We start from the raw sequence: 21,664 nt of genomic DNA, 5'->3' as shown, positions 1-21,664 counted from the left end.
CTTGGGGATACAATGAGGCGACTTGTTGCAGGGCTCAGCCATACCAAACAAGATAAGAGGGGGATGTTCAGGACAAAATACTGGAAATCACAGAGGTGGGCCACTGGCCACCACAGGAGAATTTATTTATTTTATTTGAATTATTATTTATAATTATTTATAATTATTTATAACTTTGAACAGATACGATTAGAAGTGAAGCTCTTCAAAATGAATACAAATACGTTTATAGCTGACAGAAAGAAAAGGAAAAATAAAACGGGCTGGGGTAGTCAGGATAATTGGACTGATTTAGTATAGTAAGTTTACATAGTATAGCCTTGTACAGTAACTGGCCTGTTTTTAGCACAGCCTGACTGGGAGATGAACAGAGGTGAGAGGGCATGTTATAAAGAAGGAAAATAAACGGGTGGGCAACGTGAGAGGGAATAACAAGAACCAGCACTGCATGCTGAAATGTCATGGTTGAAAAGTAGGCCAGCTTCAAGGTCATTAACCACTCCAGACATAAAAACAACAACAACAACAACGACGACGACAAAGTCTATTAAGATACATGATTAAAAACAAACAACTAAACTCATGCATCAACCTGGATAACACAAACATCAGCAACTCTATCCAAACAAACCGTTAAAAGGGTTAAAAACCCCAACATGCAAGTTTAATTGCGGACCCTCAATACAGAAATTAAACATTGTTTGGCCTGAACACATTGCATGTGTGATGATTATCCATGTGCCATGACAGGAAGGAGAGAACTCAAGTAGACTAGGAAGAATACCAAACACTATTACATGAGTAACACACAAACCCCACCTCCCTTTCTACCGTTGGACTTCTCACCAGCACAATGGTGGTGACACTGCGATGAGTCACAGAAACACAGTCCCCTATCATACATACAGTACACTTGCTACAGCTTATGGTAACAATAAGGTACGCAAAAACGTGGGTAGTTACTGAGGAACGAATGATGAATGACCAGGGCCCTAACTGGGGCCCTAACGGGGCCCTAAGTGACAGTCATTCAGTAACTACTGATGAGTTACTGGTAAACAGACTAGGGGATACTGTATTGTGGTTCAATAAGCTTAAATACTGGTGAACGAATGATTCAAAAAGCTTCACTACTGGTAAACGAATGAATCAAAAAGCTTCAATACTGGTAAACGAATGATTCAAAAAGCTCAACTACTGGTGAACGAATGGTTCATAAAAGAGTAAAAACTCAGAATGATGCATGACTTTACATGAAGGTACACAAAAAGCTTCACTACTGGTGAACGAATGATTAAAAAAGCTTCACTACTGGTGAACGAATGATTCGTGAATGAGTAACAACTGATCATCAGTCCGATCCAGCTCTACCAGTCGATCGAGTGTCGGACCCAAGCTAGCCCTCGACAGCGCTTTAAACCAAGGGCGGCAGGATAAAGCATGCCCTGCAGTGGTGGACAATTGCTTTTAAGATTTTAACATTACTAATGCAACCACTTGTAACATTAAAATATGACAATCAACCCGTCTGTTTCCTGTTAATCCCAGGAAAATTCAGTTGCTTTCATAATAAATTGGTCAGTTTGCTAATTCACAGAATGATTAAGGAATACAGTATCCCCTAGTCTGTTTAATAGTCTCCTCAGTAGTTAATGAATAACTGTCACTTAGGGGCCTAGTTAGGGCCCCAGTTAGGGCCCCATTCATTTATCATTTGTTACTCTGTAACGAATACAGTAGTCCCCTAGTCTGTTTACCAGTAACTCCTCAGTAGTTACAGAATAACTGTCACTAAGGACCCCAGTTAGGGCCCTGGTCGTTCATCATTCGTTAATCAATAACGAATAAAGTAGTCCCCTAGTCTGTTTACCAGTAACTCCTCAGTAGTTACTGAATAACTGTCACTTAGGGCCCCATTAGGTCCCCAGTTAGGGCCCTGGTCGTTCATCAGTCGTTATTCCTCAGTAACTACCCATGTTTTTGCATACCTTATTGTAAAGTGTTACCCAGCTTAGGTAAAACAGAATGCTTGTCATCTTAAAAACCCTAAACCTTGTGTTGGACAAAATCCGAAAAACACCTAATTGAAAATCAAGACATCAAGTAAACGTGGTGAAATTGAAGGGGTAGAAGAGGTAAGCTTAATTCCAACTATGAAAACATTGACCACACAGTGGATGCTGTGGAGTGAACCCATACGCTTTAGAACAGGCATTGACCTAAACCAAGGGTATGAATTATAATCAGATGGACACGTTTTATTGCTTACTTCTAGGTTTTGCCAATCACTGACCGGTGGGACCGGTCTGAATGTATGTGCTCATAGCCGGACAACTGGCAGAACATGAACTGATCGATTCGCTCAGTTCAAGATACGTTTCCATTTCAGACAAGAGTCCACACATGGAGCGTCTTGGTTGCAATCCTTTCTACATCACGTAGTAATCAGGTACTTACAACGTATTTAACCTAAACGTGAAGTTCCCCATGTATGCGTCCCCATACAAATAAAGCCAATGTCAATCACAAGGTTTTAGGTGAAGAAACAAAGAGTGTCGTTAACGCAGTTAAATTAAGCCAGAGTAAGAAGTGACACTTGTTGAGATTTCACGGTAAGACTACACGTTCGGTTCACTTCGCTCTTGCTAACCGTTATCTAGCATTAACCTCCTGCCCTGGCTGCTGTATTAAGGAACCAAATCCCCATGTCGAAATACATAGCCCCACTTACATCTTTTTGCACAGGCTTGGTAGTGAATAGACTGAATCTCTGTAGTCTTGCCCTCATTCCATCCGCCATAAAGCTTCCCGGAGCGTTATGGGCGCTTCTCGAAGTGGCGTGCAACTTTCAAACCAGTGGGAAGTGGATTCCACTTCCTAAAGCGCCAGTTGTCAAGTCCGCCGAAGTTACAATGGGATAGGGGCTAAACAGTTCCAGACCCGGACCTGTCCAGACCACCGCTAAATAGTTTAAAGTGTACGCAAGCTAGACATGTATCTGACATATTGTAAGCGGTGTTTCCCGGGGCTGTCTGTGGCATGACCGACTGGAAGCTGACTAGTACCCACAGGACGCTCCTCTGCTGACCCAGCTACTAGGAGGCGCCTTCCATTAGGCGTACCCGAGTGGGAGGGATTGCTTTGATAGAGATAACCGGCAATACTATCCCACCCAACATCTGAAGCAATACTGAGTATTGTTTACAGATTTCGGCAACGATTTTCTAAAACCACTTACAAATGTAATTAACGCACTGACAATACCAAAAACATAACATACTGACAATTATTGACAGATCCAAGGCGACACCTGGTGGTGGGTATAGAAACGTATTGTGACAAGGGCATGGTCTTACTATTTGTGGTCGATGAAGTCAGAATTATCTTGCTCTACTGTAACCGGTAAGCTCAAATTCAAGATAAGAGAAACATTACATTATACATTTTTATTGAAATTATCTAAAATTAGCTAAATTATACAATTATGTTTGTTTTGCTCATGTAGTCTGTGTAGCAATAAGCTAGTGATTTTGTTTGGTTAGACTAGATTTTTATCGCTGTATAGAAATTTAAGATTGGCCACTAATAAGGTCAAGTTCTCGGTCCAATGGAAATATCAGGGTAAACACCAAGGCATCCAAGGCCTAATGACAACACCAAGTTATGGCATACTCAGTGTGCCTTATGCTTCACATCATCCAAATTCTTTCAGGAGAGAAATGCTTCACTCAGTGACACACACACACACACACACACACACACACACACACACACACACACACACACACACACACACACACACACACACACACACACACACACACACACACACACACACACACACACACACACAGAGAGTGGAAGTGGTTTCCAAGGTAATCTTATCGACATCCGCTAAAGTTTATAATTGACCAGCTCAGTTACAAAAGACACAAACAAATACCCACGGACTAGAAAACTGTACACTGTGGTGTGTACTCAGTTTGATTTACAAGAAATACCTGCTAACATTTCGAATGGCTTTGCTGCCATTCAATTGACTTAACAGCTGACAAATAAGGCCAAATTATTCAACATCAAGGTCCTCCTGGCAGATAGTGCTAAGAAGACTTCCTCTCAGTCGTTTGTTCGTTTATACTAACCATAATTGGGCCTCCAATTGTGGCTGTCAGGTGAGCATCCTGAGTATGTCTGACATGGGGAGCAATTAAAAAAAGGCTCCCAAATATTGTTGGCCTGACTTTGGGCACCAGCTGCAGCTTAGCCAGTTGGTAGAGCATTCCATGTAGGGTAGAGGGGAAAGATATAAAAGGCTAGCAGCGTAATGCTCAGAGACAAGTGTGTGTGCCTGTGTCTCGCAGCATGGTGCTAGGAGTCACAGTGTGGCACCAGGTCACAGTGTCGAATTTCTCTTTGCTGTGGACCACAATAAATACTGTTGCGGTCACACACAAACAAGCATGCAGACTAGAGTACACACACACACACACACACACACACACACACACACACACACACACACACACACACACACACACACACACACACACACACACACACACACACACACACACACACACACACACACACACACACAGCTTTTTGTTGTCAACTTCCAAGAGGTAGATGCCTGGCTGACCTCCTTCCTTCCTCAAGCTAGTATGCAATACGAGTATCGCCCTTTGTACAGAAAGCCTGTACCTTTTTAGAACTGACGATTCTCATCAAAGACATATATACATACGTGGCCTTTGGATCATAAGTCAAGGGCAGCCTATCAGAGAGGCTAGGACTGCCCAGTAAACAAGTACAAGGAAACGGGGCTGCTGCGGTTTCTCTGCACTTACTTACCGCAGTTAATTACTAAAACATCAGTAATGCGCACACACACACACACACACACACACACACACACACACACACACACACACACACACACACACACACACACACACACACACACACACACACACACACACACACACACACACACACACACACACAACGGGGTAGGTACCCTGGTGCTGTCGTGGCATTGGAAGACATAGCAGGCACAGTGCTGGCCATCCCGGATCAGACAGCCAAAGCTGCTGGGCTCCTGGCTGTTGTAGATCAGCTTGGTCACCCTGTGAGGGAGACACTCAAACAGCACCGTGTGGGAGAGAGGGTCCCACGCCGCCCCCTCGGCCCAGGCCGACACGCACTGCACCCGCGACGCAGACACGGTCAGAAAGACGGACTGATTGCGTTTCGGGGGGTTCTGATGTCCACCTACGTGCGGACCCTCGCGGCCCCACTCCCGCTCCCCGGGTCCGGGCCGCACGATCTGGGCCACAACCCAGGGCAGCATGGCCATGGTGGTCAGAGGATGCACCGGCAAAGAACCGACCAAGGCAAGCCTGTAGCGCATCTCCTGCTCCTCCTCCTTCTCCGCCGGGACCTCCTTCGTTTCCCCCCGAGCCCTGGGATAAGACCTTCGCCCTTTGTCCAGGCGTGAGGTGACCACCGTGGGAGGCGCGATGGAGGGCAGCGAGCGGCGCTTGGAGGGAGGCTTCTGGACGCAGTGTGGAACCAGGGCTTCATCCCTTGTCGGCTTCACCTCGAAGCAGATACCCTCCATGCCGTTTGAGGCTGCAGACGACGGGGCTTGTTGGGGAGAAATCACCTGCCATGACGACACAGACACATTATTTAGTGGTCGATAGTTTTGAAAGCTGTTAAGAGTTACATCCATTTGAGGGTTGCAGTCGTAGTTCTAGGATCACGTGATCCTCTTTATATTAAATTACATTGAAGCACACAGTGAAGGGGGTTCAGGCATTCTAGGATCATTATGCCAAAGGTGCATGCACCAGCAGAGCTATGCGTTCAATAAAGCAGCCACAGTATGGGCATTTGAAGGGCAGCGCAAGGAGACATTCGGTAAACAACAACTGGCTGTACAGAAAAACATGACTTAACGCAGTTCGAAACTTAGCAAACTTAATCAATCTGTCCACTTGTATAAAAGTGTGCTTTAGTTTCGCCCCACACAAAGACCTACACATATTTACAAAAAAAAAAGTGGTTCTAAATTGTCAAGTTACTCATAAAAACAAGAATCGATAGTAGCTGTGCAGTTGTTACGATCCTACAGCATTTTAATGCTCCAATCATTTGATTAAATATCAATAGCATGCACAACACAAATGAGCCTATGAAAAGGGCATAACTTCACATTTTTATCACTGAATGAAACAAATGCCAATTTATGGTAGTGCTTGTTCTACATAAACAAAAAACAAGTACTACCGTAGTTGTACTCACAATATGACATCCAAACAATAAAGTGAGTTAGACGTGTAACGATTAAGCGACTCCTGCATGCGTGAGTTATACCTTTCTACTCACAGCCAAGGGCACCTCTTCTTCTAGCCTATTTGTCCCCTGCAGCCTTTTTGGGAGGAGGATAGCCGCTAGTTCCCAGGACTCCTCCAGGAACAGTCCCCTGACATTAAAGCGTGGCCACACTGCAGCGCGTCGTCAATGTTTTCACGCGGCTGGAGCCGAACTCGAGACAGCGACACTCTCCGAGTCCAGTCCGTTCTTTGGTAGGAGCTAAATATAGGAGATATGCAATAGACCAAAGTGGACCGCTGCTGCTGTACTACGTGCTTCCTCTCCCAGTGCCTCCCCTTGATGGAGTGCGTAGTGAAGGTGCTGCCCTGGACCTGGTTCTGCCCACATCACACCCTCCTCCACATGGGTGCAGCAGCGAGATGAGAACTAATAACTAGTCTATCGCGAGTTTTCTTCCTCCTTCTATCCCGTAGACAGTCTAGCACTTTGAGACTTGTGACAAAAATCCAAGTATACAGTACAGTAGGCTACTTGTTGTTTGAGCACATTTAATGGGGGTAAGTAAAAAATATCAGTATTAATTGAGATTTAGCATATGCATTTGACAAACAATGCTGATCGTATATTAGACAGGAAAGCCTTTAAGCTGACAAAGACATGATTCCTCGAATGACTGCAGAACCCATTCACATCACATATATCACTCTTATCCAATACGTGTCATTCATAATAAAGGCTACTATGTTTTAATTAACTTATTTTAAATATCTATATCTATATTTATATTTATTAGCTACCCAAGAATGTAATGTTGTTTTCAGTTGTATCACAAAGTAAAAAAAAACACATCTCAAACTGAATACAGCTGATATATTTCCCTGGAAAACTGGAAAAGCAAGAGTATTTGCAGGGGCTTTGGTTTATATATCCCATCACAAAATCCAAACACTAACCATCACTGGAATGTTGTGCTCAGAATGGGTTGACCTTGGAGAATGAATGTTGCCATTACCAAGAGTGTAGGCCTACTCATTAACCCAGGGAATTCTGCGAGTACGCTTCTTCCGATTCAAAGCTGAAAAATACATCATTCACCAAAAGCCAAATATGTTAAAATAATACATAGAATCCGTTGCTCAGACATGGCTCAAAATATCGGTCTAGGCTGTTATTGGTCTGCTATTTATTGTATGTATGCAGCTATAGTGCTACTCTGGCTTTGGCTGCAACTTGTTCTTCTCCGGCTCAAAGAAGTGTTCAACCAGGGCGTCCACCAGGTTGTCCAGCTCCTTCTGCAGCTGCTCCACGTCACTGAGCGGAGGGGGAGAGAGACAGCAAGAGTCAAATAGTCATCTATTGGGATAAGTCGTTTTTAGGAAGGATTCCTAGCCTATCCCATGTCCTTCTGAGACAATGCTTCACTACAAGGGATCTGCATGTAGCTCCCAGGGTGAACACACAGAGAATTTCAAAAATACACAGCCATTTCAGGCATTTCTGTTGGGGAAAAGACTTCGACTTCAAAAGTTACGTGCAAATCTGAAACTACTGTGAGGTCATTATTGCCATAGTTAAATACCAAGAAAACACCATGGGTGAGACTATAAAGGGAGACGAGAGACACATTTGTTCTACAGACAGCTTGGACGGTGAAGGGGCATTGAACTGGGAGCGATCACCATGGTGGAGAAGGAATTGGGGGGGGGAAGGAACTTTGGCTTTGACTCAGTGAAGTCCAGATTGAAACGCCACATGGAGGAGAAAGGGATTGTGGCCGTGTGCGGGACAGCTGTCAGTCCACTTCGGGTCCGTGTCATTCCGTTGTTCCGTCCTCTCGGCCGTATGCGGACTCCTCCGACTGGACTCCTCCCGCTGCTCCGCCGCCGCCGGAGGAGTCCGCAAACGGCCGAGAGGTCGGAACAACGGAAAGACACGGACCCGAAGTGAACTGACCGCTGTCTACTGAAAACATCGTTCTCGAACGCCGCCTGTGTTGGTTGTTGCTGGGACGTAGAGGTCAACCGGAAGTGGCTCTATCACCACTTGTTGAAAGGGCTACAGCGACACCTATGGTAGCGGATTCAGACATGCTCCGGCCATTATCCGATCTCTTAAATGCCATGCACGTTCAGATAATTGACACGGTCCGTTCTAGTAGCAAAATCGGTATAAGGCTTATTCCGATCTAGCTGTAAACCCATTGAGTGTGAGCTACTTGGAAAGCAGCCTCCTTCCTCCTCACCTGTTGCCGGGGGCAGCACAGAGCTCCGTGTAGTACTTGATCTTGGGCTCCGTGCCACTGGTCCTTAGGGTGGCCACGCCTCCGTTGGAGAAGGAGAAGGTGATCATCTGGCTGGAGCTGGAGGTGGGGAGCACCTGGTGGGTTCATGGAGACACGCATGGTAGTGTCATTGAGCTGGCCTCTGGTCTGTCAATGTAGTTCTGAGGACTGGACCCTTCTGCCATTGACCTCTTTGACTATGCGTTCTAGCCAAGGGTCTCCCAAGAGTGTCGATTGATTGGTTGAAGATTTGTTTTATTCTGATTTCCTTGTTTATTGTATAACCGTCGAGGTGTCCCTGAGCAGGCGCCTAACCCTAACTGCTCCCGACGAGCCGGCTGTCGCTTGCATGGTTGACTCCGCCGTCGGTGTGAGAATGTGTCTATGAGCCGTTGTAAGGCGCTTTGGATAAAAAGCGTCAGCTAAATTCCCTAAAACTTAAATGTAACGTGTCAAAAATAACACTGCCAAATATCTTAAATGAGCTAGTATCAATGTAAGTATGAACATATTGATTTCATAATGAATCTAAAAGAGAGACAAGTGAACGATATATGTGCAACTGCGAAGCAATGGCTCACTGATCCAAATCTCTAAACGTATGAGGCGTTGTGTGGATCCCCTCATGGCGCATCCCCTCCTCACCGCCTTGTCGTCGGGCTGACTGCTGTCGTGGCCGGTGGTCAGGTCGCGCACCGAGGTGACCGAGAAGCCGCCGCACTCGCTGGGGTACGAGTCCTTCTGGCCGCCGTGGTTCCTCAAGCGCTGGAAGAGGCTGCGGATGACCTCCTGGTCGTGGCAGATGAAGTAGGAGTTTTTGGTGATGTGGTAGCCGTACCTGGGGAACAGAGGGGGGGGGGGGGGGGGGGGGTTGACGATGGATATCAAAACCTCAAAATACTTAATGTACTGTAAGTACCTCTGGTATTATGTACTTTAATATTATAACCACTTGGACAAAGAAAATCTCTTACTCTTTTCTTATTGCTACTCTGCATTATGTGAAGGCTTTTATTTTATACTTTTCATTGTTTGTTCTTGTAACCAAAAATGTAAATGGTTGTATAAAGGTTGTGTGCATACATAAATACATATACATAATTACAGTACAATACAATACATAAGAAGTATTTTAAGTGTGTGTGTGTGTGTGTGTGTGTGTGTGTGTGTGTGTGTGTGTGTGTGTGTGTGTGTGTGTGTGTGTGTGTGTGTGTGTGTGTGTGTGTGTGTGTGTGTGTGTGTGTGTGTGTGTGTCTTACTCTTCGTAGATGCTGGTGAGTTGCTGGGAGAGGCTGATATCTTTGGCTGCCAGGTAGGAAGTCATCTCCCCTGCAATGGCTGCAGCACTCACTCCATCCTTGTCCAGTACCCATGGACTGCACATGTACCCTGCACACACACACACACGCACACGCACACGCACATAGTTTTGGGTCAATATTTACACACATCTACTAGATTGATCAAGGCGAATATGTTACAAGCGAGTGTGTTTTGAGCAGCCCAGCTAGCTCCTTCCTGAGGGAGGCAAAAGACATCCACTCAGAGGCTCACAGGCTCTTTGAGGGGAGTTCTTCAAAGGTGGGACATTTTTAGCCGCAGATGCTTTGTCAAGGACAGAACTCTATGAACATGGCAGGCAAGGATCGATCGCATGGTGTCAGGACTCAGTTGTAATCTTTTGCGGCAGATCTCAACTACTTGGCGCATGACAAGTTTTATTTGGTACTGTGTAAATGATTTTACAATGATAGGGTTTAACATAAACCATACGTTTTGTTCCCGCCCAAAACTCAACCTTTCTTATTTACCAAATATAGTGCTATAGCAGGTATAGGAAGGAGTGAGGTAATTATTTGATGTGTCATGGTCAGAGTTTTGAGAGCTGGGGATTCTTAGAAGGTTTTCATGGTATTCTTAATTCAATTATTGATGGGAACAATTATTGAAAGAGCTTTTGTGTGTGTGTGTGTGTGTGTGTGTGTGTGTGTGTGTGTGTGTGTGTGTGTGTGTGTGTGTGTGTGTGTGTACCTATGGCCTCCTCAAAGGCAAACAGGACAGATTTTCCATTTTTCAGCAGCTCTTTGGCCCTGTTCCCCATCCATTTGAATCCTGTCAGAGTTTCCTGTCCACACAGGAAATTATACCAGAACCATGACCAGACATTCAGTGGTAACATGACACGTCATTTTCATCTATGCCTGCTTTAACAGTTTGTTAAGAATATGCAGAAAAATGAATGAATTTACGTTTTCTAAATACCAAATACAAAGACAGAATGACTATCCCACAACATGCAACTCTGATAATCAACCAAAGAAAAAAACATATTGAATTAACATATTCCCTATAAACGGTATGAGGTGTTCATCTGTTTCGGATGAATCGATGTTACCTCAAAGTGGAAGCCTTCCTTGAGTGCGATGGCTCTTAATATCTTGGAGGAGACGGTGCTGGCCAGCATGTAGACGCTCTTCACCGCCGCCGGCTCTGGGTTCAGCTTCTTCCAGCAGCGGAACATCCACCAACCGAGCAGGGCCCCCAGCTCGTTGCCGGTGAACACCCGCCACTGACCGCTGCACAGGGGAGGGAGAGCAGGCGGTCGGAGGGAGAAGGCATCGGAGCCCTTCAACAATATGCTAACTTTGCGTTCAAGGCTGCGTGCGGCGCGACACAACTTCAGTGACGATGACGTGATCGGAGCTGTGTGTTTGTTACAGGTCATGGGTTTCATTAAAGGTTCATAATGGAGTTGAAAAGAGGATTAGCCTATTTAAATGATGAAACTGAAAGAGCAGTTTGGTGCTTGTGTTCGACCAATCACAGACACACTCACATCTTGCCAAACAACTTGTGAGTGTGGCAGGTGCATCTGCCTTAAACCACAGTAGAGCACACACTTCTTAAAGGCAGGTCCACACATTACACACCAGATGCACAAATAAACGCACCTCTTCTGTTTCTCAGCGATGGCCAAGCGGTCAGCGTCTGGGTCGTTGGCCAGCACCACGCTGGCTCCCTCTCTATCAGCCAGGGCGAACGACAGAGTCTGCAAACGAACAGAGCACATTTCATACCACCCTACCACAACTGTGTACCACCATATGTGTGTGTGTTGCAGCCATGTGGGATTGTGTATTTCTGATTTGCAGCAATTATTGATTTTGAGTGATAAGATGGTGTGAGTGATTATGTGTGTGTGTTTGTGGGAGGGATTATATGTGTGTGTTGAAGTGATTATGTATGTGTGTGTGTGTGTGTGAGAGAGATTATGTGCGTAAGTGTGTGTGTGCGTCTGTACCAGGACCCCTTTCCCCTCCTCTGGGTTTGGGTACTTGACGGTGGGGAACTCAGGGTCAGGGTCCTTCTGCTCCTCTACGGCAAAGGGAGGTCGAAGGTCAAAGGCCTTAAACGCTGCCTGGACGAACGTGTGGCCGACACCATGCACAGACGTGTGCACGATTTTCACCTCTGAACTCTTGTTGATGTCTCTGTGAGCAGAAGAGTGCAAGTATAAAATGTTTATAAATAAAATAGGTTTTGGGCTCATGCAACTATCATTACAATCACATTTTCTCACAATGGTTGGCACATAATGAGTCCATTCGCGCAAAACTAATCAGAGCCATTGGGGGTTAAAGTCTCTTAGCATTTTTAACAGGCTCACACCTTAAAATGACTCGGAAAGATCTGTAGTCAATGCTGATCGATAGGGGTTTAAATAACGCCAAGAATGAAATAACTGCGATATATTCTACAAATAAAAATGCGGGTAACCCTGTACCTCTCCTTGTATACAGTAATGGTACTATCGTCAATCTCAAAATCCCTCAAAGGAACGCCATCCAGCCGGCTGAACTATGCTAGTCCGCGCGTCACACAATTGCTCAGCTAGTTAAGGCGGACAAAACACTGTTTTTTAATTCTGAATCTACACCGCCTACTGACTGAGAGGGGGTCAATCTTACACATTTCCACTCTAACCAGTCACCTGTTGGTCAAAAGCAGTCAGACTCTTTCCACCAGACCCCCCCGGACTCTGTCTTATGTGAACCATTGCTAGTGGCACACATGCACTTTAATTCACTTTTTATACTGTACACATTAAAAGGTGGTGTAGGTTAGTGCAGAATAAAACCATACTAATTCAGCCACTCTCCGCATACCTCCGTGGTTTGGCCCAGTCTCACCTGACCTCACTACCTCCTAGTTAAGGGGATGCTCTAACCCGCCCAGGTCCTTTGTTCTGTCTGGGAGCATAACAGTCCACATGTGAGGGCCCTCTGTCCCTGTGATTCAGATACACACCTATGGTTGTACAAGTTAAAGTCTGTTTACTACTTTCTTCACATGCTGTTGGTCCTTGAATGGGTATTTGTATATTGGATGTGCTTGAGTATATGCATGTATAATGTGGTAGAAGCTCGACTTGCCTGTTTGCCTTGGGGCTACAGATATAATTGGTGTTAACTGTAGCTGTAAGAGTGCTGTATCTAATTATTTAGCTGACGCGCTCGCTGTAGGCTGGCCGTTGTGCCAATAACAATGTCCAACTGATGGACCTGATGTTTGCAATGCGTTTGGAATAAATACCCCAAAGGAAAAGGACGATGTTGGACATTGTTATTGCCACAACCGCCAGCCTACAGCCAGCACGTCAGCTATATAATTAGCCACAGGACTCTATATTATGTTATATAATTGTTATGTTTCTGTTATGCAGTACTCCCGGGATAATATATATTAGTATAAATTAGTATTGGTTTTAATAAATTAGTATAATCCCTGTCAGCCCACGCCTCACCCCCTTGGTTAGAGTACTAATATTCGTTGTTTAGGTACCTACATTTAGTTTAATAAATGTATATTATTTATATTATTTACATCTTTAAATCCTTTATAGAAAACCAGTCAAGCCTTATGTCCTATTGCCCTTCATGTGTGTACAGCGGCAATAAATGTCTGAAACCGAAACATCCGTTGTACCTCCTAACTACTCGTCACTCAAATCAAGCTCTTTAAACGTACCCACCACAAGTTTAATATCCCTACAGCTGTATAAATTGGGTAATAAAAGCTGCTGAGATTCTGAACCAGGGTTCAGCAGGGTTGTCGGGCTGCAGTCGTACCTGTGGTGGCAGTGCTGCTGGATGGCCTTGAAATACTGCTCGTGGACGTCCTGGTAAGGGTCCTTCAGCAGGGGGCTGCTGAGGGCCTTCTCCGTGTCCCAGGCCTGGGGCCAGGGCTCCAGGTTCTCCTCTATGGCCTGGGCAATGCCCTTGTCATGGGGGGGCACTATCTGGGCACCATTGTCCCAGTACACCTGTGGGGTGCATCAGGGGGGGGGAGGAGAAAGGATAAAAATGGTTTAAAGGAGGGACATTTTCTATTTGTAGCTACTGGAGGATTGGTTAGTGCGACTTCTGATCTGACCTTGTAGCCGTTATCTTCTTTAGGGTTGTGTGAGGCGGTCACCATGACTCCAGCACACAGACCTAGGTGGGACACTGCAAAGGGCTGGGCAGCAGATGAGAACGTTATCCTACATATTTTATCTTACCAGTACATGCAATATGCCATTGGTAGAAAATGACAAACATATAGGAACCTATGTGAAAAGTGAATTGCCTGTAGATGGAGAGCATGAAATTACTGACTTTAGTTAAATATTTTTTACATTTTTCATGGACACTATTGAGTGTCTGTCTGTTTAGAATATATTTTGCATAGGCAATGATATAATTAAGAGATACTATGTCACTTTGCACACTTTAAATAAAATAAAATAATATAATTTGTGCATTGGAATCAATAGGTCTCTGTGCGTAGAGTGTATTACACAATATTTACACTGAAGAAGTACATGTTTTTTGGATGTAGTTTGACCCTATCGCCATGCCAACCTTTAAACTACCTGCTCTCCCTGTTCTATATGATATGACATGCCTCATCTTTTGCTTCTGCTCTATCACATTCTTGACCATAATCAGCATGTTATCAGCCTGAATGAACAAAGGGAAATAACGATATATAGTCATTTATGATATGGAACGTTTATATTTAATTGTGGAAAGTGTGTGGTTGGTACTTGGTAGCTAGTTTAAGAAGCCAACCATGGCCCGAGTCCAACCAAACCCATTCTGGGGTTGGGTGGAGCTGCACAACTGCCGTTACACCAGCACCCCCACCCATCCCCCGAGGAGAGCTCTGAGACAGAGGCATGGAACCCCTGCTCCGACTGCGACAAACGACCGACTGCACTAAACCGGTTTCAACATGATCAACCTTTGCCCTGCCTCGTCCACGGGAGCCCAGTAAAGCCACGGCGCTGACGCGTGTCAGGGTCGGCTGATGCGTTTGCGTGGCATGCATTGCCATGACTCACCACGAAGGGGGTCGGTGTGATGTCAGAGAAGAGGTGCACAGGAACCCCCCGGCTGGTGAAGGCGGCTGCAGCCAGGCTGGCAAAGCGCTTACTGCTGCCCCCGCTGGCCGGGTGGGCGCGGGCGTCATACCCGATCACTACGCCCCGCTCCTTCAGGTCAGGGAAGCACTGCTCCAGGTAGCCGCAGAAGCCCTGGGAGGTGAATCCGTTTAGGTAGGATATTGTTTTATATTTATACATATTAAATCAATTTAGAGAGATTATCATGTATTCGATTTTCATGTATTCATGTATTTATTTCATTTTCAATTCCGTTTATTTTTGCCACCTTGGCAAAGAAATATGTAAAAAAAATGAAACAGACAAGTGAGACAGAAAGAAAGGGGGAAATAAGGTAAGGATCTATGCTTATTTGGTAAGTTGAATGCTATGCTTGATGTTGCTTGTTAATGCCTTGGTGTGTGAGTGTTTCTTTTGACTGTTTCTTGGAGATGTGTGTGTATGCGTGTGTGAGCGAGTGTGTGTGTGTGTACCTGTGTGGTCTGGATGATGGTGAGGTCGTTCATGCAGGAGACCCCAGGCCCCATGGCGGCCCTCAGGCCCGCGGTGCCAAACACCATCCTCGAGGAGAAGCATCTCCGCAGCTGCTCCAGCGCTCCCTCCTGCACCAGGGCCTTCACCAGGGCTGCTGTCTTAGGGTTCTGTCACCAAAGCACATGACACAATCAACGGGTTTGACCTGAGACCACCTAAGGGGCTCCCATGACGGTTGGTTGTAATTGGGGACATCCCTTGTCCTCTTAACGCAATGAATGACCCTGTGAGGGTGGTCAGATGCCTGGAAGCATGCTGCATCAATCTTTTCATGTCCATTCATTGTATACAAGAAGCACGTTATTTTGCTTATAAGGCTCATGAACATGCATCCAATGGCGGTTCTACACCGGGGCCTACGGGGGCCCGTGCCCCAGTAGACATGTCCCTGGCACCCCCTGTGGCCCCCCCGTGATGACCAAATAAAACAATTACGATTTTACTGATTTTACGGAAGTAAGTGACTTGTTATTGTTGCACATAACCATGCTACTGTAGTTCCTCACACTGATAATGAAATTAAGTTTGTAAATGTCTGGTCTCGATATATTTAGAAAGTTAATCATATTTAAGCAAACTCATCGAAGCAGAAGCGAGTATCCAAATGTCAGTGTCCTTGCTAGGTCTAGGCTACACAATGTTGTGATGTTAACCACGTATTTTCATATGTTATGGCTGTTACATTGGGATAACAAATACATATGAGTAAAGAGTAGTAGGCTATCTGCCCATGTTAAGTAGGGAGGGATGGTTATGCAACAAAATGTAATGCATGCCCCTACGTTTTTTACTTTTTCTAGCAGCTATCATTAAATGACGAAAGAACTGTAGAACAGGGAGTTTTTCTAAAATGGAAGAACACAGTTTCTCCACACTGAAACTGTTAAAATAAATAGGAAATGGCACATTGTTTTGCACTTTGTTGAACCCTGGATTTTTTCCCAAATTGAAAAACTTTATTTGTACCCTGCACTGTATTTTTAATTTTTTTCATTTGTTATGGCCCTACCTCTCTTGCACGCTTGTACAAAAAAAAATTCAATTTAAAATAGTTTGACAGACAAATACAGACTGGTGAAGTAATAAACTCTTGTACAGATTAAATGTTGGATGATTTTAAATTAAAACAAAGATTATAATCTTGAAGTATCATTATTGCCATTTTATTTGTGCACCTCTGGTTAAACACTGGCCCCCCTAGTAAAATGTGTCTACTGTAGAACCGCCACTGCATGCATCCATTGTCTGTTTTATTGTATATAATTGTATATAAGCAGATACAATTAAATACATTTAGAATTATATTTAATTATATGATTACAAGCCTACATTGAAGTACAATGTCTGCCAGATATCGCATTGTAATGATGTAACCCTGTACAGTACGCGTCGCCTATATTCACGTAATGTAAATGCAAGGTATTATTATAGATGATAATAATACGAACTCTACAGCGTGAAGAGTCACGCAACTATCCCTGCACTATCTGCGAATACACTGCCTAAAAGAAACTAAAAGAAACTCATGGGAACATGTTGTCATTCCACCTACCTTGTCATATTCCAGCCAGGTTTTGATATCTTGGTCCAACTTGCCATTCTCCATGTTTGTCTCACTTGTTTGAGGTACTGTTGCTACTCAGTTGAGTGTTGTGAATACGTGCTGATGAATATTGCTGTGGAAGGAAGAAGAAACTGCGATCCTGACCTGACAGGCAAGCTTCCTGGACTCGTCGACGTGCTACGCATGCACGCAGGGGCGGAGCCAGAGGATAAAGGACGCCACTATGTCATTCACGGGATTCTTCCAGTCTTGTGACCGAAGCGAATTCAAGTCAGGGGGGTTGTATTGTCAAACCTGAACGATCACGCGTTTACCAAACATTTCTATAACTCGGTACTTGGGTCTAATTTGACTTTTTGACTATTTGGCCTGAAGCATCCATACGGTCCGCCTGGATAGATGGCTCTTTAAAGGCATATTGTACGATTTTCAGTGATATGCACTTTTTAATATGTTGTTGAAATTGGTTTATACATCCTGACAGCAATAAATAACTTATGGGCAATGAAAAAGAAGCGAAAAAAAAACGAATTCTGTATCTACCTGTTAAAATGCTTACCAATCGGAGACATTGTACCCGAATCTAAAGAACCAATCACAAGCCTGCGCGTTCTCTCCCCTCTGTGTACGAGCCTGAGCCGGCCTGAGCGCGTTCACGGAGGGCAAAGAAAGCGTTGTTATCATAGTAGTTCATGACAGTGGACTAGACCTAGTGAGCCTACAACGTTAACGCGATGGAAGAAAAAAAACAGAAGTTACCACTGCCACCGTTACTTGCCCCGGTTCATCCTTTTAAAAAGGCAAGAAAAGGAAAGACAGAAAATGAAAAGGCAGCAACAAAAAAAAAGTTGGAGAATGCTCGAGGAAAAACGAGAATAAATATTGGATTCGCTTTTCAGCGATGGCGACAGCTGAGGGAGTTGAATGGCCTGAAAAGTGACGCAATGGTTGCCGTTGAAGTAAGCCGTAAGCAGCATTAGCGCTCGTGCACGGCTCTGTGTCGAGGGGTTGGGGCAGGGAGTCCTGAAGGGTGGGGGAGGAGTTAAACGGAACTCCGAAGAGAAGCAAATTTCAAATCATGCTAGCTCTCTCACATCGTACAGTATAGCTTTAACTTAAACGTTTTAGAAAACCTTGACATTTAAAAATATATATTTTTGTAGTAGGTGCACAAATACGATTATTTCAAATTATCTTCCATTATAAAATTAATCAAAAGTCTACATCAGAGCAGCCCAGGGACCTCAAACTAGATAGCCCGATCTAGTCCCCTCGCCCCCCTGTATTGAGGGAAGATTTGTTATAACTGAAGTCAATGGGGGGTTAAAGTAAACAACCTGTGCTCACCCGAGGTCGAACAACTCCGCTTTGCCAAAGTTGGTAGGCCTACACGAAAATGTGTCGAAAAAGTGGCTGTCGAAAAACTTAAATTCATCTCACATACTCTAGTTCTGTAGTTGAACACTGTATGAGCAGCTTTGTTTTGAGCTATTGCTTATTACGATTACTTTCTGATGTGCTGGACCATATGACTGTGCAGTAATCAAGCTGAGATAGGACTAAAGCTTGCATTAATTGTTTAATTAAGCATCCTGGTAATGTCAAAATTAGATATTATGTCAATATCTAATTGCAGCCATCCCTATACTCATTTTCTTCAACATTTCATCAATCTGACTAGTCCAGGTCATTCAGCTTTCAATCAGCACACCAAGTGGCTTAACTTCTGTGACCTGTTCGATTTCTTTGTCATCTAGTTTTAAATGCAGTTTTGGCTAAGAGTGTAATACTATGCATTTTGTTTTTTTTATGTTAAGTACCATTTTATTTATGTTTTATTTCCTTATCAGCACCTTATCAGTTCACCTTATCCTTATCAGCACTAGCTATACATTTAGAACCTTTTCAAGATTTCCTGGTGTCAACGCTGCTGAATAAATGGTTGAGTCATTTGCGTACATAGCAAAAGATGCATTGTTTAGAATTAAAGATAAATCATTCATATCAATTTATACAGCTGTAGGGATATTAAACGTGTGGTAGGTAAGTTAAGCCTGGATGAGAACTCTAGACACGTATTTTCTACCTTCATACCATTATTTCATTTCAGAATTTTAGCACTGAAATAAACACTTAAATAGTTAGCAATTTCATCTGGTTTGGGGATAAAATGTCCCTCTACCTCTAAGAAGGACGGTGTAGATCTACCACTTTTCCCCATTAGTTGATTAATAACATTCCACATGGTCTTGCTATCTATATTACTAATTATCTTATGATGATACATTTTCTTCTTGGTTTTATTCAACATTGTTACAACGTTTCTTAGTTTACGATACATACTCCATTCTCGTTCACCACCAGAGTGTATTACAACTGCCTTGGCTCTATCCCTCTCCATCATGTGTGCTTAAAGTTCCAGATCCAACCAGGGAGACATGGTGTTTCGCACCGTTAACTTCCCGACAGGAGCTTGTTCATTCACGATTGGGAGTAATAAACTGTCAAACGCACGCAGAGCAAGATCAGGGTCTTCCTTCTGCACAACTTCAGACCAGTCAACCTCTCTTACTTCATTACACTCGTTATATTCATTAAAGTTTTTAAAGATTTGTTTGAATAACTTTCTGACCCCCCTTGGGTATTTAAGTCTTTTCATCAAATGATAAGGTTGTGATCACTGCAGCCTACGGGAATGGAAGTTAGATTTGAACACTGCTCAGAAACATTTGTAAATCTTAAATCAATACAAGTTGAGGATTTGACTCCATCCGCTCTGCTGCATAACTTGTCGGCTTCTTGACTTCTTATGATAAATTACATGTATCTGGTAAAAAAAAGTAGTGTATTAAGCGGACAGTCTCTCATATTCCAGTCTATATTTAAGTCTCCTAAGAAAACAGTTTCATAATTTGCATCACACCCTTTGTCCAGTATACTTTACATATATTGTCTAAGTAGTTGCGTTTGGAGGTCTATATAGCAGCACCCTATTAACATTGGCTATATATACGGAAGTTGAACTTGCAGCCACAAAACTTCCACCTCTTTACATCCTAGTTCATTCCTTGTTTTAACTGGCATGATCTTGACAGATGGCTACCCCACCTCCCCTTGTTGTTCCCCTATACATATTATATCCCTCTATTTTCAATACATCACTATTTATTGCTGGATTCAGGTGTGTCTCCGATATTGCAAGTAGGCCTACATGTAGTCTAACTTATGTTCAGTCAGGATTTCAGAAACATCCACATTTTAATTACGTATATTCAAGTGACACAATATCAAGCAGGCTAAGTTATAAGTCCCTTGGCCACTTTGAAGAGGACTTTTGATTGATTTGATTATGTTGACTCATTAGCTAATATTTTTGTGTATAATTCAGCCATTCTTAATGGTTGAGATTCTCTACGCTTTTTAGCAAAGTCTAGAACAATTCTAGAAAAACTCTAACTCTGTAGTGGTTCAATTACATTTTTCTTCTAAAAACTAGAAGTTCAGGTCTTTAACTTTAACTGTTGAGTTATATTATGACACGTATGAGAACAAAACACTTTTCGTGAACAATTATTCTGATGTCATGGAATTGCATCTGAATCGCGTTCTGAAGTTAGGCCTATACGTCACAATCGTTTAACGATTCTTTTTTCCGATGCAGTTTGGTGAGTGGTAGAAGAAGGTAAGCTAAACGGATGTTGAACATTTTTTATTGTGATTTATGTGTATTTATTGTGAGAACCCCTATGTTATATACTGTCGACGTTGTATTAACTGTGAACCATCGCCGAACGCTAAGATTGGTATTATCGTGTGAAAGCGGCATGCCGCTACACGACGCACTTCACCGCTCGTCGATTTTGCGTGTGTGGGCCGACTTTTTCCGACAGGCGCCTTATTTTATTGTAGAATAAATATTTGTGTATAATAGCATAGTTGGCTACTAATAATAAACTTCATTTATTTGTTGATTTTCAGAAAAAAAACCCGGGTGCGACGTATTATATATATTTATTTGCTCTCGGTCTCCCTTTTGCCAATTACAGAGTATTGCGATCAAAATGGATGCTTTTGAGAAATTGAACTGCATTGGGCAAGGTACATTTGGAAAAGTGTGGAAGTGTCGGAACAAGAATTCCAAACACGTTGTTGCCATCAAAGAGTTTCATGGCGGTAATCTGGAGAAAAACATCAACCGGGAACTGAGGCCAATTACGGTATGGAAGTCTTTCTCCACTTGCTGTTTAAAGGAGATGGTTGTGTCAGCTCTCTGTCTGAGAAGAAACGTCTGTATGGCCTTATTTGATTCAAAGGGATTAATACGTTATCAATATATATATTCTTAACTTCAATAATAAAATAATCGACAATTTTCTACCTGCTCCATATCAGACTGGACAAATAAAACAATAGGTTACCTATATGTGCATTTTTTAAGTCCCAAAATGTTTGATGGTTTTCTGTTGAACAGACTTTGAGTCATGAAAACCTCCTGAAGGGT

At 43.5% G+C, this 21,664-nt stretch overlaps 2 protein-coding genes across 5 annotated transcripts in view; both read right to left on the bottom strand.

Annotated features, from left to right (window-relative positions):
• The window catches only part of tbc1d1 (TBC1 (tre-2/USP6, BUB2, cdc16) domain family, member 1), a 38,783-nt gene extending 32,057 nt beyond the window's left edge, over nt 1-6,726 (bottom strand). The window contains exons 1-2 of one of the 4 annotated variants that reach the window (XM_060047032.1): nt 6,379-6,726; nt 5,018-5,665 (exon numbers count right to left, since the gene is read on the bottom strand). In XM_060047032.1, coding sequence (XP_059903015.1) covers nt 5,018-5,620 — 603 coding nt within the window. In that variant the 5' untranslated portion in view covers nt 5,621-5,665; nt 6,379-6,726. Of the gene's footprint in view, nt 1-2,731; nt 3,243-5,017; nt 5,666-6,378 lie in introns of those variants that run through there. The other 3 variants (XM_060047033.1, XM_060047034.1, XM_060047035.1) reach the window with 3 other exon arrangements.
• A 144-nt stretch (nt 6,727-6,870) lies between these two features.
• pgm2 (phosphoglucomutase 2) lies at nt 6,871-17,348 on the bottom strand. The gene is made up of 13 exons (XM_060047036.1): nt 17,152-17,348; nt 15,539-15,706; nt 15,006-15,197; nt 14,054-14,137; nt 13,750-13,943; nt 11,922-12,111; nt 11,572-11,669; nt 11,016-11,196; nt 10,652-10,745; nt 9,880-10,009; nt 9,266-9,458; nt 8,582-8,715; nt 6,871-7,650 (listed from the first exon to the last, which is right to left on the bottom strand). Exons 1-13 carry the CDS (start codon nt 17,203-17,205, stop codon nt 7,548-7,550), a joined length of 1,815 nt encoding a protein of 604 aa, XP_059903019.1. The 5' UTR covers nt 17,206-17,348; the 3' UTR covers nt 6,871-7,547.
• Between the last annotated feature and the right edge of the window lie 4,316 nt (nt 17,349-21,664).

Source organism: Gadus macrocephalus, chromosome 3 (assembly GCF_031168955.1).
Source record: "Gadus macrocephalus chromosome 3, ASM3116895v1".
In the NCBI taxonomy this organism is placed as follows: domain Eukaryota; kingdom Metazoa; phylum Chordata; class Actinopteri; order Gadiformes; family Gadidae; genus Gadus; species Gadus macrocephalus.
Note: the sequence above shows the minus strand (reverse complement) of the source record. Positions and strands in the feature narration are given on the sequence as shown.